General features: G+C 32.2%; 1 protein-coding gene across 2 annotated transcripts in view; it reads left to right on the plus strand.

The window, feature by feature from the left end:
- Nucleotides 1–17,409, plus strand: part of LOC129962923 (cobalamin binding intrinsic factor-like) — a 53,344-nt gene that overhangs the window by 26,547 nt on the left and 9,388 nt on the right. For both annotated transcript variants that reach the window (XM_056076933.1, XM_056076927.1), the window contains 7 exons: nucleotides 777–896; nucleotides 2,455–2,568; nucleotides 4,087–4,303; nucleotides 10,694–10,941; nucleotides 12,080–12,258; nucleotides 13,378–13,573; nucleotides 16,381–16,549. In XM_056076933.1, the coding sequence (XP_055932908.1) occupies nucleotides 777–896; nucleotides 2,455–2,568; nucleotides 4,087–4,303; nucleotides 10,694–10,941; nucleotides 12,080–12,258; nucleotides 13,378–13,573; nucleotides 16,381–16,549 (1,243 nt within the window). The remainder of the gene's footprint in view (nucleotides 1–776; nucleotides 897–2,454; nucleotides 2,569–4,086; nucleotides 4,304–10,693; nucleotides 10,942–12,079; nucleotides 12,259–13,377; nucleotides 13,574–16,380; nucleotides 16,550–17,409) is intronic.

Here is a 17,409-nt window from a genome sequence, read left to right on the forward strand (position 1 = left end):
ATAATAATTATTATTTTTGAATTTTTAACCAATCATTCTCTAGATGCGTCTTCTTAAACTCTTATTCACCTGATATAATTCCGCGTGACTTATTTTTTATTTTAACGGCTAAAATCGCTTCTTTATGACTACAGTTTTGAGTTCATTAATCCAACAAAATAGAATTCCTTACGAATTCTGAAGGATTTCATCAAAACAATTTTAAGGCATTTTATTGATGTTTGGAAAAAGCATTGGCAGAAGTAATTTGAAGTAATTAATGTGGATTTTTAAACAGTTAATTGATACCTTTTGTTTTATTCCACCATTCCGAGTACGTTCATCACAGTAGCATGCTCTATAGTTTTGGTATACATAATTTTGCTATCTGACCAACATTTTGTAAACAACTTGCATATTTATACATTTTTAAAAATATTCGCATTTAATTAAAACGAAATTTTCTTTTTATATCAAACTGTTTGATGCAAATTATCTGAAATTGAAAAATATTAATACATCATTTCAAAATTTCCTTTCACCAGAAAAATTTATCGATTGTTCTGTATCTTTATAAAAAATATAAGTATTAATAATTAGCGCACGTAGCATACTTCTTATCAGAATGAAAATACGGTACAACTATAAAGTGTTTTATGACTTTATTTAGAAAGAAATGAACGTTATTATTGAGACCTAGTTTGTCTATATTTACCCATTATTTTCAATTTTAAACTAATCTCAAAAATACTTTTTATGTGTATTTATTAATAAAATGCAACTGTTTCTTCTTCTAGAAAGCCTCCAATGCTTGGAAAGCAACAGTTTCGCATGCGACGACCACGAATGCATTCCTAATGAAAAAGTCTGCGATGGAGTGAAGGACTGTAAAAATGGGGCAGATGAAATGAAATGTGGTATGAAATATTTTTCTAAAAAAATCTAGACGAAAAATTGATTAATGAAAAAAGGAATAGGAAACCTTAATCGATTTTAAGATGAATGAATTCTCCTCCCTGTGGGAGTGATTTCCTCAAAAAATTTTCGCAGATTCACAAAAGTTTCTCTCCCCCACTCCACATAAAATAATGAACCTTGGGAAATGCGGCGAACAATAGTTACAAAATATGGCGTGAACAATATCTTTGGCGTAAATTTAGTCTTTTAACTGAATCTATAAGGTGATTCCGGCTAGAACTTTGACGATTAATCTTTGACATTTAGCAACACGCATTTGAAAATTAGATTTGTGTTTTATAACTGTCGTTTTGAACCGACTGAAGCAAAAATTTGACACAGAACTATAATTGTAATCGTAAAATCCCATATCAAATTTGATATATTTAAGTCAATGCTTTTTTCAATTATAGTGTTTACTTATTTCCGAAAGTACAGACCAACAGATGGTCAATCCCTTGTTGGAATTTGAAAGGTGTTTAGACGATAGATGTTAATTCTGTATATCTAATTTTATATTTAAAACTCCCTTTATTTGGTAATTATCGTATTAACTTATATTCGAACATCCGGACGGAAGGACTTCCTCTGAAAAATTATACCTAAAATTTGATAAAATTCTAAAAATTTGGTGTAAAGACCACATATCAAATTTCATTTGTTTAACTTGAAGCTATTCTCATTTATCTTTGTCACAGACAGACAGACATAATGTCAAAAATGTGTTTTTCAAGCTCATGGAGGTCTGATATGTAGAGAATCGGCGGAATTTCCAGTTTGATTTTTTTTCTGCAATTACGACACTTATACTATACGATGTATGAAAAAAATGATGACGTCAGTTTGTATAATTTTGAAAATGCATCCTTATAAAATTTCACATCGCTCTATATTTGAAATATTTTGTACACTAAGAATAGTCATTGATACTTTCAGATATATGTACATCAAAATCTCAAAATTGTTGAGCTTCAAATTACTTATACTTATATATATATATATATATAAGCGGTTTATTTATAATGAGCCTTAGCATAAGAATCTCTTATGCTCATTATATTTTTATAAGGATTAAAATAAAAATAAATTTACAAATTGACAAATTAATTTACAAATTTACAAATTGAAATAAATTTACAAATTACAGTTTTTTCAAAAATAGCTGAAATTAGAAAAGATATGTGTGAATATCTATGAACAGTGTAAGATTTTATTCCGGATTTCAAAATAATTTCCTTATATATTTTTTATATGATTTGTAACTCTTTCAAGTAACGAATAAAAATATTATTTTCTTGAAATAATCGAAGATTTTAACAGTTTTTCAAAAAATTGCTGAAATTAGAAAAGATATTGTGTGAATGTCTATGAACAGTGTGAGATTTTATTCCGGATTTCAAAATTAAATCTTTTAATATTTATATTTATAATATGTTAAAAGTAACATCAATCTTTTTCGACTTATTGCTGAATGATTCAGTCTTTTTTCCAATTCATCTTCACAATTTTTTATTTTAGGGACATTCGAATGCATAGATGGCTTCAAATGCGATAACAATACATGCCTTGAAGAGGAGTTAGTTTGTGATGGAGTGGTACATTGTGAAGATGGGACCGATGAAGTTGGATGTGGTATTAATTTTTTTACTTAGCTATTTTATGTTCACTTTTATGTTATGAAATAGTTATAACATTATTCTGTTATAATTCCAACTGATGCTAGTGCAAATTATATCAGGACGTGGAGGACTTCCACAATACTGTTAAAAACCTGTAATTTTACTTCCAAGCACGAATAGTGTCATCGTAAGAACGACCTTTTACAGTAAGCTGTATTGGATGCTGTCGAATGCCGAGCCAGTGATCCCAGATCTTGGTGACAAACTTGGCGACTTTGGCAACAAAATGGAAAATGCTCGAAACTTCGAGAATTTTGTCGATCCGTCCATTAGGAACCGAGATACGCCTGATTGGTCTAGAAGCTTTTAGCTCAGTCTCCCGGGAACTATAATAGGCCGGCAATCTCAAGCTGTGTGTGTCGTCGAGAGTCGTCGTCGTAATTGTAGTCGGAATCGCTGACAATTAACGAGTCTTCGAGAGGATAGCGAAGCTACAGCGGAGTTCCAACGTTGCGTGGAGTGAGTGCTAAGGTGAGCTGTGAGCATCGAATTCTGTTGCCTACTGTGGAAGCAGCGTCGTATCATTTGTGTAGTAGCCAGTTGTGAGAAGTAGTGAGTCATCAGATAAAACAAGGAGACAGTGAGAAGTTGAGCCGTTTTGGAGAGACAGTTGATTCCCTTTCCTGCTGGATTCTGTCTGGCCGCTTCGTGTGCTGTGGGCGATTACTACTTGTGGGATGCTGTCTGCTGTAGTGTGCTGCTGTGTGCTGTCCTGTGATCGTCTCGGCTGTAAATATTTGTCGTCTGTGTATTCGCTGTCTTAGTGTACTCGTGTCTTCGTGTAAATAAAGTAGTTGTTGTTTTCTATTGAGGCCTGCTGATTGCGTTTCCCCACCATGCACCCACTCTAAAGCGAACCCGGTGGTGAGGAAATACGTCTATATATTCGGAAGGATGCAAGACGATGTATGTATAAGTGGGGAGGAGAGAGGTTTGGTTCAGCACTACATAACAGAATGTGTCGAACTCAGTGAAATTAGAGGAAACTCATTATGGATAATGATGATAGTTTTGACAAAATACAACAATATCTTGAAAATCTAAAATAACATTAAAAATATGATAGAAAAGATTTCTATCTTTTTAACAACAATTTGAAGATTCTTTGAATTTTTATTGGCCGTTGTTTTCTTACGCAAAAAAAATTTTAAAAATGGAGAGTTAATGAGCATAACAGTCAGTTACAATAAGCGCAATTTTTACGGCTTAGTTCTGTGGTAACCGGTTGACTGGGGGTAATTATTATTATTAATAATAATAAATCACTGTAACGGCGTTCTGTCATTCAGATTTTTATTTGTGTCTTCAAGGTGGATATGAGCAGCTGCTTATAATTGTAGTAAATTAAAACATCTGTTTTAAAGTACTACATTTAAGTGTATTCTACAATTTTATTTTAATTAGTTATATTGTTTTGCGTACCATGTAAATGAGAAATGTAAATTCAAATTTATATTTATTCTCTTAAAAGACGGAGTGCTATCAATTGAAGGAGTTTCCAAAGCTAAAGAGAAGGCCATTTCTTGGTTAAAGCAAAAAAGAACAAGCACTTGGGGTTGGCGAGAAAACACTCATCGGGCCGTCGTGGCTCTGTACTTAGCATCAGCTGCCAGTTTCAATGGCACTGTCCTCGAGGAAGACTTAATGGCGAAGGAGGTCGAGTTGAAGATTGCTACTGCCTTGTTAAGGTAGATAAAGAATCCTTCCTTGATTTTCTTATTTTGCAATTATCTAAGACGTAATCAATATCTTAGAAAGCACTCTTCTAGATGCCTATCATTGGGTTACACGTTTTATTACAACTTAACTAATTCACTGTATTTCTTATAACTATTTTGTTGAATTTACTTTTAGATACACTGCGTAAAAAAAGTAGAAGGACACTTGATTTTCTAACAATAACCGAAAAATATTTTATTTTTACTAAAATTTTTTATTAGAAATATTTAACAAATATTTCAAAAATACAATTTTAACATCAGAATTATGATGTTCAAACATAAAATATTAATGGCAACAAAAATAGTTTCTCTTTTTTGAAACTTTGTAAAAAAAGTAGAAGGACAGCGTTATAATGAATGAAAAAATAGTGACTTTAATAAGGAAGGGTCTTCCCATTGGCCTTTATAACTTCAAATATTCTGTTTGGAAGGGAATTGTATAGAGTATGAATTTCAGTTTGACAAAAATTGTCCCACGAGTCATTCAATGCTTCTCGAAGCTGAGTTTGCGAATCAAATTGTCTTCCACCAGCATAAACTCGACAAACTAGCATTGTCCAGATATTTTCCTCTATATTAAGGTCAGGACTTTTGGCTGGCCATGGTAAAACATCCACATTATTTGTTAGGAACCAATTTTTGACTCCAGTCGCGGTGTGAATGGAAGCTCCGTCTTGCTGAAACTTCCACTCTTCACCCCCCATGTCAGAGGCATAAGGAAGAAGATCGGAATTCAGCACTTGAATGTAGTCTGTATGTTTTTGCCTACCATTTAAGAAAACCAGACTTGTCCTTTCTCCGTATCCAACAGCCAACCAAACCATTAAACTCCTTCCTCCCATTTGTCGTGTTGAATAGTATTCGCCTTCAGTCCCCAGACAATGCCAGTAGTGCTGATATCCGTCGGGACCGTCTAAGTTAAATTTCTTTTCATTGGAAAATATCACAGAAGTCCATTCTGTAGTCCAGGACATGTGCTCCTTAGCCCACGCTAAACGGTTATCAATGTGAGCTTGTTTCCACTTAGGATGATGTTTCCGTTTTTTGAAAATGAATTTTTTTAGATCTTTTAATATAGTTGTAAACTGTTTGTTTCGTCACATGATTAAGTCCTGCTTGATTTCTTGCCTTTGAAACACTTCCTTTGTTTTTCTTCAGCACACGAGCAAGTTTTCCTTCATCACGTGGTGTTAACTTCTTCGGTCTACCAGTTTTCTTTTTATTTCCATTTTTATAAGGATTTCTGATAAAGTTTGATATTGTATTGGGGCTCACCTGCAACAATCGAGCAATCTCTTTGACACCTTTACCATCATTTTGACAGGCGGAAATTTGCCCTTTTTGCAAATCGTTCAAAGGTATTCCTTTAGGCATTTCTGAGAACGGAGAAACAACGTAACTTTTAAACAAATTAGATTTTTTTGACAGAAAAGGATAAACGAAGTACAAAATCACTATTTAAATAAAGAACAACTCACTAAATTAAATATATTAGCAAGTGTCCTTCTACTTTTTTTACGCATCGGAAATTATATATACTAATTTTCTTAATAATATTAGTGGTAGAGGTTTAATTTTTGCCTAAAATGAAAACAAGGGTCATTAAACTAAATCTGCATAAATATCTGGTAGTTAGGAGAAAATAAGAGATATTAATTGGCAAAAAGACACTGTCCTTCTACTTTTTTTACGCAGTGTATGTATCGTTTACGATTTGGAGTCTAGAGTTCGCAATTTTTACTTTCTCGTATGCGTTGTATAGAAGAAATGTAATCGTCAAAAAATTTGAACTCGAAGCTTTGACGAATTTCGCGTTAGACATTTTTGGAAAATGTCCGTCCGGTCATCTGTGAGGAAGATAAATAAAAGGCGCTTTGAATTCTATGGGTGGAATTCTGTATATGGTCTTTACACCAAATTTGTAGATTTCTAACAAATTTTAAGCAATATCCATTCAGAGAAAGTACAGGGTGATAAAGAAATAGTAGGAGGTGTTCAGAGCCCTGTAGTGTGTTATGTACTGGATAAAATATAACAAAATTTGGCCACTATACACAATTAAGTATGCCATATCGATTTATCAAGAAAAAAAATTAGTACCAAAAACGCCGATAGGGGAAATACAGGCGCTGCAAGCGCATAACGCGTGGAAGAAGAATGCATAACTGCCAGTGGTAACAGTAAATAGAAACACACCAGATACCAATGAAAAAATTTATTACTTACAAATTTGGCTCAAGGTGACCACCAGCTTGATGTTCCAATAATTGCATGCGGTACACGAGGTTTTCGATGGTGGCTCGCAGCAGATTGGCATTTATTCATCTGACATGTAACGTTATTTGAACTTTTATTAGTTATGGTCATCGGTCCTCAGCGTATCTGTTTTAACAGCCGGTATTCGCGAAGAACAGCACTGGCATTTTCATCTCGCTGATGAAATAGCTTGATTTATAAGCGCTTTCACATAGTGACAACGCAATTGATTGGCAATTTCTTGCAGAATGACTTAAATTCCAGCAACCTTATCTTTGATCTTCGATGTCATGTAACAAAGTACCCGTATAAGCAAATTACATAATAAAGTTTTCAATTGCAGAGCCAGGATTTCCCCTATCGGCATCTTTTGGTACTAAATTTTTTTCTTGATAAATCGAAACCGCCTACTTTATGTGTATGGTGGCCAAATTTTGTTATATTTCGCCCTGTACATAACACGCTGCAGAAGGCTCTGAACACCTCCTGTTATTTCTTGATCACCCTGTATATCTGTTGGTCTTTCGAATATAAGTTAACATGATAACTATAAAACAAAAAGAGAGCTAGATGGATAAAATTTAGCACAAATTTAGCATCTATAATGTAGATATTTATCAAATGGTGAACCAAATCCAACAAAGGATTGATTATCTATCAGACTATATTTTCAGAAACATGTAAACGCAATAACTAAAAACACAGTGACTTAAATACATCAAATTTGGTATGGGATTTTGTGACAACAAATGAATTTTTGTACTAAATTTTTGTTTTTATTGGTTGAGGAAATAGCATCTAAAACACAAATTCTATTTTTGGGTACTATTAATCGCATACAAGGGATTAGTCACCAAAATACTTGCCAAGGATGATACGATAAATTCAGTAAAAGAGCTAAATTCAGACCAGAAGTTAATATTTTGCAACTATTGCTCGTCAATGCCATGTAAGGCATTCCCTGGGATAACTTTATTAGAGATTATGCGAGAAAGTGTTTTGGAGAACACTTTAGATGGTTTATTAACAGATTTTCTAAATTGTATGGCATAGCCTCAAATATGACGATGAAAAATAAAATTATCTGAATGAAATATAGTGGTTGTATATTTTTCTCTAATATTACACTTTAATTGCATGCTTTATGAAACTGATAAATAAAATTGAGATGACTGGCCGCTTTTGATATGGTAATAACGATGGAAATGATGACATCGACCATATTTTGGGAGTAATGGGTGGACTCACACTGAACTTTTTTCAGCGGTTCATTGACATCTATTCACAATGAACTTTATTCCCTTCTGACCTATTCACACTGAACTTTTCTCCCTTTCGATCCATTCACAATGAACCGTATCTTCATTACCATCTATTCACAAAGAACTTTCTTCCCTTCAGACCCATTCACACACTGAACTTTTCTCCCTTTCGACCCATTCACAATGAACCGTTTCTTCATTACCATCTATTCACAAAGAACTTTCTTCCCTTCCGACCCATTCACATACTGAACTTTTCTCCCTTTCGATCCATTCACAATGAACTTTTTCTATTCCTTTCCATTCAGAATGAACTTTTTCTATTCCTTTGCATTCAGAATGAACTTTTTCTATTCCTTTCCATTCAGAATGAACTTTTTCTATTCCTTTCCATTCAGAATGAACTTTTTCTATTCCTTTCCATTCAGAATGAACTTTTTCTATCCCGATTCATTCAGAATGAACATTTTTCCCTTCCGATCCATTCACAATGAATAGTTTCTTCATTACCATCTATTCACAACTTTTTCTATTCCTTTCCATTCAGAATGAACTTTTTCTATTCCTTTCCATTCAGAATGAAATTTTTCTATCCCGATTCATTCAGAATGAACATTTTTCCCTTCCGACCCATTCGCAGTGAACTTTTCTGCCTTTCGATCCATTCACAATGAACTTTTTCTATTCCTTTCCATTCAGAATGAACTTTTTCTATCCCGATCCATTCAGAATGAACTTTTTTCCATTTCGATCCTTTCACAATGGACTTTTTTTCCATTCCGATCCTTTCACAATGAATTTTTCTTTTCATCCGTGTAATTGATGTTTTCCCTCTTGGAAAATCAATGCATATATCATTTCGCAAACATGCAATTTATTAAGAGACATGAATTGTAATTTACTTCTTAGTTCATTTTTAAATTTTTTTAAAACCTTTCTTAATTATTCTTTTGGTGGTTGAAAGTTGAGTGAAAATCCAGTTTTTCATAACGAATTTCGAGACGTTTTGAGATTGGTAGGCATAATTGGATGAAATGCCAAAGAAGCAAGTGTTGTATTTTCGCTGTCGTAAATCACTCCAGCCTTTATTTCTTTATCGTACCGACGCATAAATTTTAAAAGATGTGTGTCAATACTGTTAAAAATTAAATTGAAAATTCTTTTTTTATATAAAATATCAGGATTTCAAAATTCTAATGTATGCAAATTCTTCTTTTTTAAATGAAATGTTTGGCCTCATTTGCAAAAAAAAAAAAAAAAAAAAAAAAAAAAATACCTATATTTAATTTTATATGTATTTATAATAACCAAAGATAATTAGATAAATATTTCTGCTAGATATGAAAAGTACTAACTTGCATATAAAAATTGTTGTAAAAGATACTTTTCAAGGGAAGCGATGTTGACTATGTCATTTTAAATACTATTTAAGCAACATAAATAATTTATATTTTTTGAATAAAACAAATTATAAAAGCATTATTACTATTTCAGAAATAAATAATTTATTTTTAAATGCATTTCATAGAACAATAATATTAAGTGACCTGGGACATTATTGATAACGAAAGTTATCGAAATTTCATTCTTGGGATGGTCAGCTAAATATTTCATGCAAATTTTCGAGTGTATGAAAAGAATGAGAAATCTTCATTATAAAGAAAGAGAAAAATATTCTCTATTTTATGTTACTTTACTAATGGTACATACAATACATATTGTGAATGGTACATACAATACATATCGTGAATGGTACATACAATACATATCGTGTCTTCATGACTACAAGACAGTAAGGCCAGAAAAAGAATTCTGAATAATGTCGCTTAATGTCACTAATATGTGATTATATATTCAATAAATGATACCTATATAGGCATTTTCATACCTATATACAATTTATAAATTTGAAATGCCGGCGTCCTGGCATAGGGGTAGCGCGTCTTCCCCGTGATCTGGGCGTCCCGGGTTCGAGTCCCGGTTTGGGCATGGTTGTTCTTCTGTTGTTCTATCTGTGAGATGTGTGAATGTGCCCTCCTGTAAAAAGGGGTTGTGCAAGCGAATGAATGATGCGTGAGTGGCAAAGTCGTACTCTTGGCCCTAGTTGGCGCTGCTATAAAAAATAAGAGACGTTCCCCCTCAGGCTTAAATCGCTGTCTTCGTAACAGCGGGCTTGTCAGTGGTAAGTGCCATAAGAAACAAACAAACAATAAATTTGAAATAAATTAAAAAAATTATTATCATATAATTTGAAAATCAAACAGAAATACATGATGTTTATCTATTTAAAAAGCACTTCGAAATCATATGCCCTTTTAGAGATAAATAAATAGACCAGATGCATAATATTTATAAATATTATAGTTCAAGATTTCATCGACTGCAATGGAAAGTATTCTTTCTATGTTCAGTGACCCCCCCCCCCCAGTAAAAACATTGTGTTTTGAGAAAAGAGCAACAACAGCAAAAAAAAATTCTATAATGTTACCTACATTTTAAAAATATAACTTTAACGTGTTTGGCTTCTTAAATCTATGCAGATTACACACTTCTGCAATCAGTGAAATGTCCCATATTTCGAAACTAAAAATTAAAAATAAGTTTTTTTACAGACACAAATGCTTAATTAAGCAAAGTTTATGCTATATTACTGGTGAGGTTATTCAAACGATCCGCAGCACATATCATAATTTTAATATTTTTATATGTATAATAACACATATTCTGTTATTGCATAATTACTCAATTTAGAGCCTTGGCAAGCTTTTAAAGGATAAAATTGCAAAATCCGGAAATTTGTTAAATTTTTTTTAAATGGAAACATTTTTGTTTCATGCAGGCCAACCTTCACTAGCACCGATTTAAGCATGTTCATAAATGCCCTTCTGGTCACCTGCCACAGCCCTCGACAGTTCTACGGCAACAATTTGGTGAAACGTCTCAAGGAGCAAGTGGGGGAATCCAATAACTTCACACATCCTTTGTCTTATTTAGTTTTGTGTAATGCCAACGAATCGTGGCCTCTCAAAGCTATTTCGGATCTAAATAGTGTATTGAGCAGCAATTCAGAGTACCCGTTTGTAAAAGGTATTTGGATTTTTTTGAATCTTAGAATTTTGTTTCGATCAAAAGTCATTATTGGATTGCAGCAACTAGAATTTTAATCCATCTCCAACCATAAAAAACGTACAGCCTTCAATTTGAAAAAAGTGTTTACGTAGTTTTTTGATGTTTCAAATAATTTATTGGAAATGTGTCGTAATAAATCCTTGATGGGGGCAAAAAATACAAACATCGACATAAATTATTTAAGATACATAATGATTATAAATGATAAAATAATGATAATTAATTATACGTCAATTTTTCTTTATCATCTTTCAATTTTAAAACACTTTTTATTGCTACTGGGGCTGTCTAACAAATTAAGATATCCGAATCGATGCTCCATATTATTTACATAATTCAAAGAAAATGTATTTGTTTCTACTCAGCATTAAATTTTAAATTTACTCAGATTTGCGATAAGGAACCAACTACCATCTTAAGTTTACGGTTCTTTATTTTAAACTTTTAATAAGAATGGGCAACCTATGTAATGCTTCAAATAATTTATTGCAAATGTGTAATAATGCATTTTTTATGGAGGCGAAATAACAGCAACAGAAGTTATTTAAGATATATAACATTCAAAAATTATAAGATAATGGTGATTTATTCGTCAATATTTCGCTATTATTTTCTTATTTTTTTCAAATAATAGGAAAAGGTAGTAAAAAAAACTATTCAATTGTTACAGGTTATGTCAAACAAAATAAGATATCCGAACCGATGCCACAGGTTATTTACATAATTAAAAGAAAATACATTTGTTTCTACCCATAATTAAATTTTACTCGCTTATACAGTAAAGAACTACCGTTTTAAGTTTATGGTTTCTTATTTTAAATTGTAAATAATAATAAGCAACTATATTCTCTAATTATATAAAAGACTAGTTCCAATAAAATAGTTATTTTGGAAAAATACAGCAACTTCAATTTTTCAGGCATGTTTTACAAAAACGCTTGAAAATTATTACACATAATTTTTTTTTGTAAAAAAAGTAACGTGTAACAGTCCAATTTCAGCCCAACAATCGTGTAAAAGTCTAGTTCGCAATCGTGTAAATACAATTTGAATCCTGGTTTTCTTTATTTATTAATTAATATACTCTTAACTGCAGATCTGCAAGCAATGGCGATCACTGCTTTATCCTGCGAGGCCAATCGTAGCAGAGGTTTCGACAATGGGTCCAATTCTACTACTGCAACCCTATACAAGAATACGATCCAACATTTAAAGAAACTTCAAGCTCATGACGGAAGTTTCGGGAATTTATATACCACAGCTTTAATAACGCAAGTAAGTTTTTTTTTCTAATTTAGAAAAATATATGGATGTTACCATTAAAGAAATAAAAGCAGATAATATGGTTAACTAACTTACAACTTAAGGTATCTGTCAAGGTTGTAAAGTTTCTTTTACTTAAAAAATTCGAAAAGTCTTAACTTTGTAGATTCTCAAGCAGCTTTTGTTTTTAATACAGAAATACAGAAGCAGCTGTTTCAGTAATGCTCAAAATATAAAAGTGAAACCATAGATAATAGGGTTTGGCGGTTTTTCAAACTGATTTTTTAAAGTAAATTTGTCTCATTGAAAACTGGTTTTTAAATTAAGAAAACCGGTTTAAAGAATACATATTATTATGCAAAAATTAATTTTAAATTCGTATGATAGGCTATTTATTCTATGCAACGGTAGAAAACACATTTTTTCATCGTTGTGAGTTGCGTTACCAGTGCTTGTGCATTGTGCACTGCTCAGCTGCGCTTGCGCACATAGAAAGAACGTGCCTAACCGATTTATTTTATGTTAGTACATATACATATGAGCAATCCGTAGCGAGTCTCGACAGGTTCGCTTAATATTGTAAAGTGAAAACTGAAAACATATCCCAAAATGAATATCCTAAATTTTTACAACTTCATAAATTTTTGGGATCGATTCGTCTAGCAGCTGAAGACTAAGTGCGACGAGATGCCAATTAATTAACAAGTGAAGGTATATTTGAATTTCTGTCAAATGAACTGAAAAATTAAAACACTGAAATAAGTGTGAAATTATTATATGCTTTAGAAGAACGAATTCAAGAAAGAAGACAGGTAGAATTAGCAACTCTTTTGCTGTATTTGCAAAATGATGCATGCTTTTTTTAGAGAGTCGTGTAATCTAGATCTACATCTAGAGAAATCTAATAACATTGCCATCTTTGGCGCGTTATCGCATCTTGGCGAAGAAGGGGGTTAAACTCCGGTTCAACCAATTTATTATTAGTTTCATAAATTTTTTATGACCAAAATAGAAGAAAAACTGAAATTTTTGAACTAAAATATTTATATGTAAAGTTTTATTCTGCAGTCAGCTTGGATTATACAGATAAAAGTTGTTCTGAATTTATATTGAAATTCATGCCTGTTACAGGCTCTCTTGTCCAGTGGTCAAGAACACCGCAGAGACTGGAACTTGAATGCAACAATTAAATACATAATAAAAGAACTGAACTCGTCCTCTGTAGATTTCTTGGCAATATACTTGACTCTACCAATTTTGAATGGCAAAAGTCTCATGGATATTTCATATGTAAATTGCTCTGCTAATCCCCGAAAGCATGGAGATGGTAAGAATTTTTTTTTCATCTGCTTTTATATAGCTCTTATTATATTCAGAAAACGCAAAAGTGAAATATACATGATGTTTCCAATTAAATGCAAGGATAATCTCTATCTCTGTCTCTACTAATAATAAAGGTGGTATGTGTGTGCATGCGGGTCTGTATGTGTGAGTGCGGTGCTTGCTCTACAGTAAATACTTTCTGAGAGCAACTAAATTTGTATAGAACTATTGAATTTTCAAGTAGGAATGGGCATTTCCGAGAGACTTCTTGAAATTGTAATTAGAAACTTCAAGCGGGAATGGGCATTTCCGAGAGACTTCTTGAAATTTTAATTAGAAATTTAATTGATTAAAAAGTAAGTGGCATTTTGGAGTTTCTCCGCGATTATTTCCGAAAATATCATTGTATAAAAATAAATATTACAGTACTGGAAAATTCAAAAAATGCATTTTTGATGATATCAGATGCAAGTTTTTAAGGAAATTTGTCATTAAAATATATATATATATATATATATATATATATATATATATATTTGAATAATCTCCAGAAATAAATTACTTTATTGCTCTAACTCCATACTCTCATCAAATTTTTAATAGTATGATTTTTTCCGATGCTGAATGTTGAAGAAGTTTGATATCTGCGTAATTTGCTAGATGAATACAAATGTAATTACAATATCCTGAAATTTAGAAGCAGATAGAGCTGGACATTTTCATTTTTAATATCACTATGATGTTATAAGACCGGCCAGAGTGTGTACATAGTTTTTCAGTAAAACGTCGTGTCAGAGCAATTCAATAAAACATGCAGTTCATGGAACAATGAGCCATAAAATAATTTCCCATCAATGAGCACATCCAATCAATTAGATACTAGATAATAAGAGATGCGGATTAGAAGTGCAAGGCAAGGTGATTTGATTCCATTTCTCTAAAATGTAATTCAATTTCTGAATGATAGTAACCAAATTTCAGAATAGCAATGTTCACCCCGTTTTTCTGCAAAACGTATTAGCACATTTATGCAGAATGTCGTTATGCAGAATTCATCCCAAACTGTGATTTACAGAAAATTGCATCAAAGAACATTTGACAGCCGATGTGCCTGTGTAACTAGTATTTAATTGCCAGATTACCAGGGGAATTAGACACGCAAAGCCTATTGCTTCGATTCTGATTTGCTGGAATATAACTAAATTTCTCGACCAATCTCTCTCTCGAGGCTATACGTACCATATGAAGAGTGGCTTGTCACATTACCATCCGAACAGTGCAATAGTGTGCTTCTTTTAGCAGTGCAAGATCGAAGCCCTTTGCTGCAGAGTTTCAACCGTAACATAGTCGAGCGTGTGATTAATGGAACATTCCACCATAAAAATATGCCGGAATTACGTGGCTATATAACTATTCTTCTAGATCTAAATTATTAAGAATATGGATTATATCGGCAGGACCTATATCTTTGATTTTACATTCGTTGGAATATAAACAATTGCATTTCTATTTCTCGTATATCCTTATCTTACAAATGTATCAGATGCCTATGGACACAGCAAAATTTAATCGAGTGGGATCTTGCTACTATGGAAGGCATATATAAAATAAATTATATCTTTTAGGCAGTCAGATAATCACTTTTACGGGGTTGTAAGCATTCATGGTTGCCACTTCGAATTCTGTCAATCATAACTTTTTTTAAACACGCCGAGATGCAAAATGTGAAAAATAAACTAGAAAATAGTTACTACTTTACTTTCCATCGCTCTCGTTTGAAATCAAAGCCTGAGTACTTATTTTCGATTGTAAAATGCAACTAGTTGAATTTTTGTAATTGCATTTATCTTCACTGATATCATGTAAAAGCATATATAATCATGATTTTCAATAATCGAATGTTTCATTTCCAAAGCATTTCCAATGCACTACTTTTCTGACTTTTATAAAAGAATAAACTGAGAAAAAAATAGGAATTAAAGCAATGTGAAGAAAGGGATTTTCTGATGATGTTTGCTAATAAGAATTGAAGCGATGTGATGAAAGCGATTTTCTGATGATGTTTGCTAATAAGAATTGAAGCGATGTGATGAAAGGGATTTTCTGATGATGTTTGCTAATTAGAATTAAAGCAATGTGAAGAAAGGGATTTTCTGATGATGTTTGCTAATAAGAATTGAAGCGATGTGATGAAAGCGATTTTCTGATGATGTTTGCTAATTAGAATTAAAGCAATGTGAAGAAAGTGATTTTCTGATGATGTTTGCTAATTAGAATTAAAGCAATGTGAAGAAAGGGATTTTCTGATGATGTTTGCTAATTAGAATTAAAGCAATGTGAAGAAAGGGATTTTCTGATGATGTATGTTTGCTAATATTTCCCGAGCTATCTGAGCAATGTGTATAATAATGTTTAGTACTTTGCTACCAACGCGCCAAGTTGGCAAGCACCCATTCTAGGGTTACTCCTTTTTTGTAACTGCGCTGGTCATGACCCGTCAGAACTCGGAACGCGATGTTTACCGTTGGTAGTGGGGTGACTCCATGCCCCTTCTCATAGAAATAAACCGCATTTTATAAAAGCATCGTTCTCATATTTATAGCTACACCGCAATTCCTTAGTTAATTTTAATTAGTTACATCGCATTATTTAGTTCATTTCTCAATTGTGGAGCCATCAACGACCTTCACAACAAATAGTTAGAAATGATATTTTGAAATATCAAGAAATATTACTTTATGTAAAGATGATAAATATGTTATTTTTTTATCTCTCTTAATAGCATAATTAAATGTATGATTTTAATTGCAGATCCTGTCTCAGATATTGGAGATTATCTAGGAACAAAAATACGTGTGCAGTATTCTCTGTACATAGGGGATGAAAAGGATGTTGTTCATTCCATTTCCCTGAGAGTGCTAGAAAATTGCACGGCCTCAAAAGTCATGGAATTGGCTGGAGTTGAAGACCAAAAATACAAGTGATTTGCTATTTTCGATTAATTCTTCCTTTATTGCAGGGAAAATGATTATATCTTTTAAGGCGAATCTTTGTCTTACGATACGACTTAGTTGTTTGCAGAAATTTCTTTGCAGAGTAAAATTTTACTTCCGCTGAAAGAATTTCACACACCCTGTATTACGATTAATTAGATTATTTTAATAATAAAATGTGCATAAACATATACATCTCTTAACATATTGACTGATCAGAACGACTCCAAACAAAAGGAAGTTTCAATTTATATAATAAAAATACTTCTTTTATTTTGAATAAAAACAGTTAGAAAATAATTTTGTTAAAACCCGTTTAATAAATTGTGTCAATGCCAAAGCAATGTCTGCATATTACAATTTATAACATTGCGTTTAAAACAAGCATTTTTATATATTAGAATATGCCAGTGTTTGCAGAAATATTAACAAAAATTCTGTATGAAGGTCAATAAGAATGAAGAGCAACAAAAATAAACACTAACCTATAACCAAAAGAAAATCGAAAACTTAAATTAGTAGTTGAATATCGATTTATTGTATTACGATATATCACAAACCACTAAGTGAAAGCGGAAGTATAACGGAATTTCTTATTTTTATGTGAGTGCGCTTAAGTGTGAAAATGAGAGCTGTGAATATAATGGTGGACTTAATCTGAATGAATCCTTTTTGCTTTTATTTCTGAAGATGAAAGATGGAAGATTTAGCTATTAAACTTATTTTTCCATAATGGTATCATTCATTAGGGAACAGAAAACAGTTTATTTCGAAATAACATTGTTAAAACAAGTATTTTTATTTATTAGAATATGCCAGTGTTTGCAGAAATATTAACAAAAATTCT

The sequence above is a fragment of the Argiope bruennichi genome, chromosome 1 (genome assembly GCF_947563725.1).
Source record: "Argiope bruennichi chromosome 1, qqArgBrue1.1, whole genome shotgun sequence".
NCBI lineage: Eukaryota > Metazoa > Arthropoda > Arachnida > Araneae > Araneidae > Argiope > Argiope bruennichi.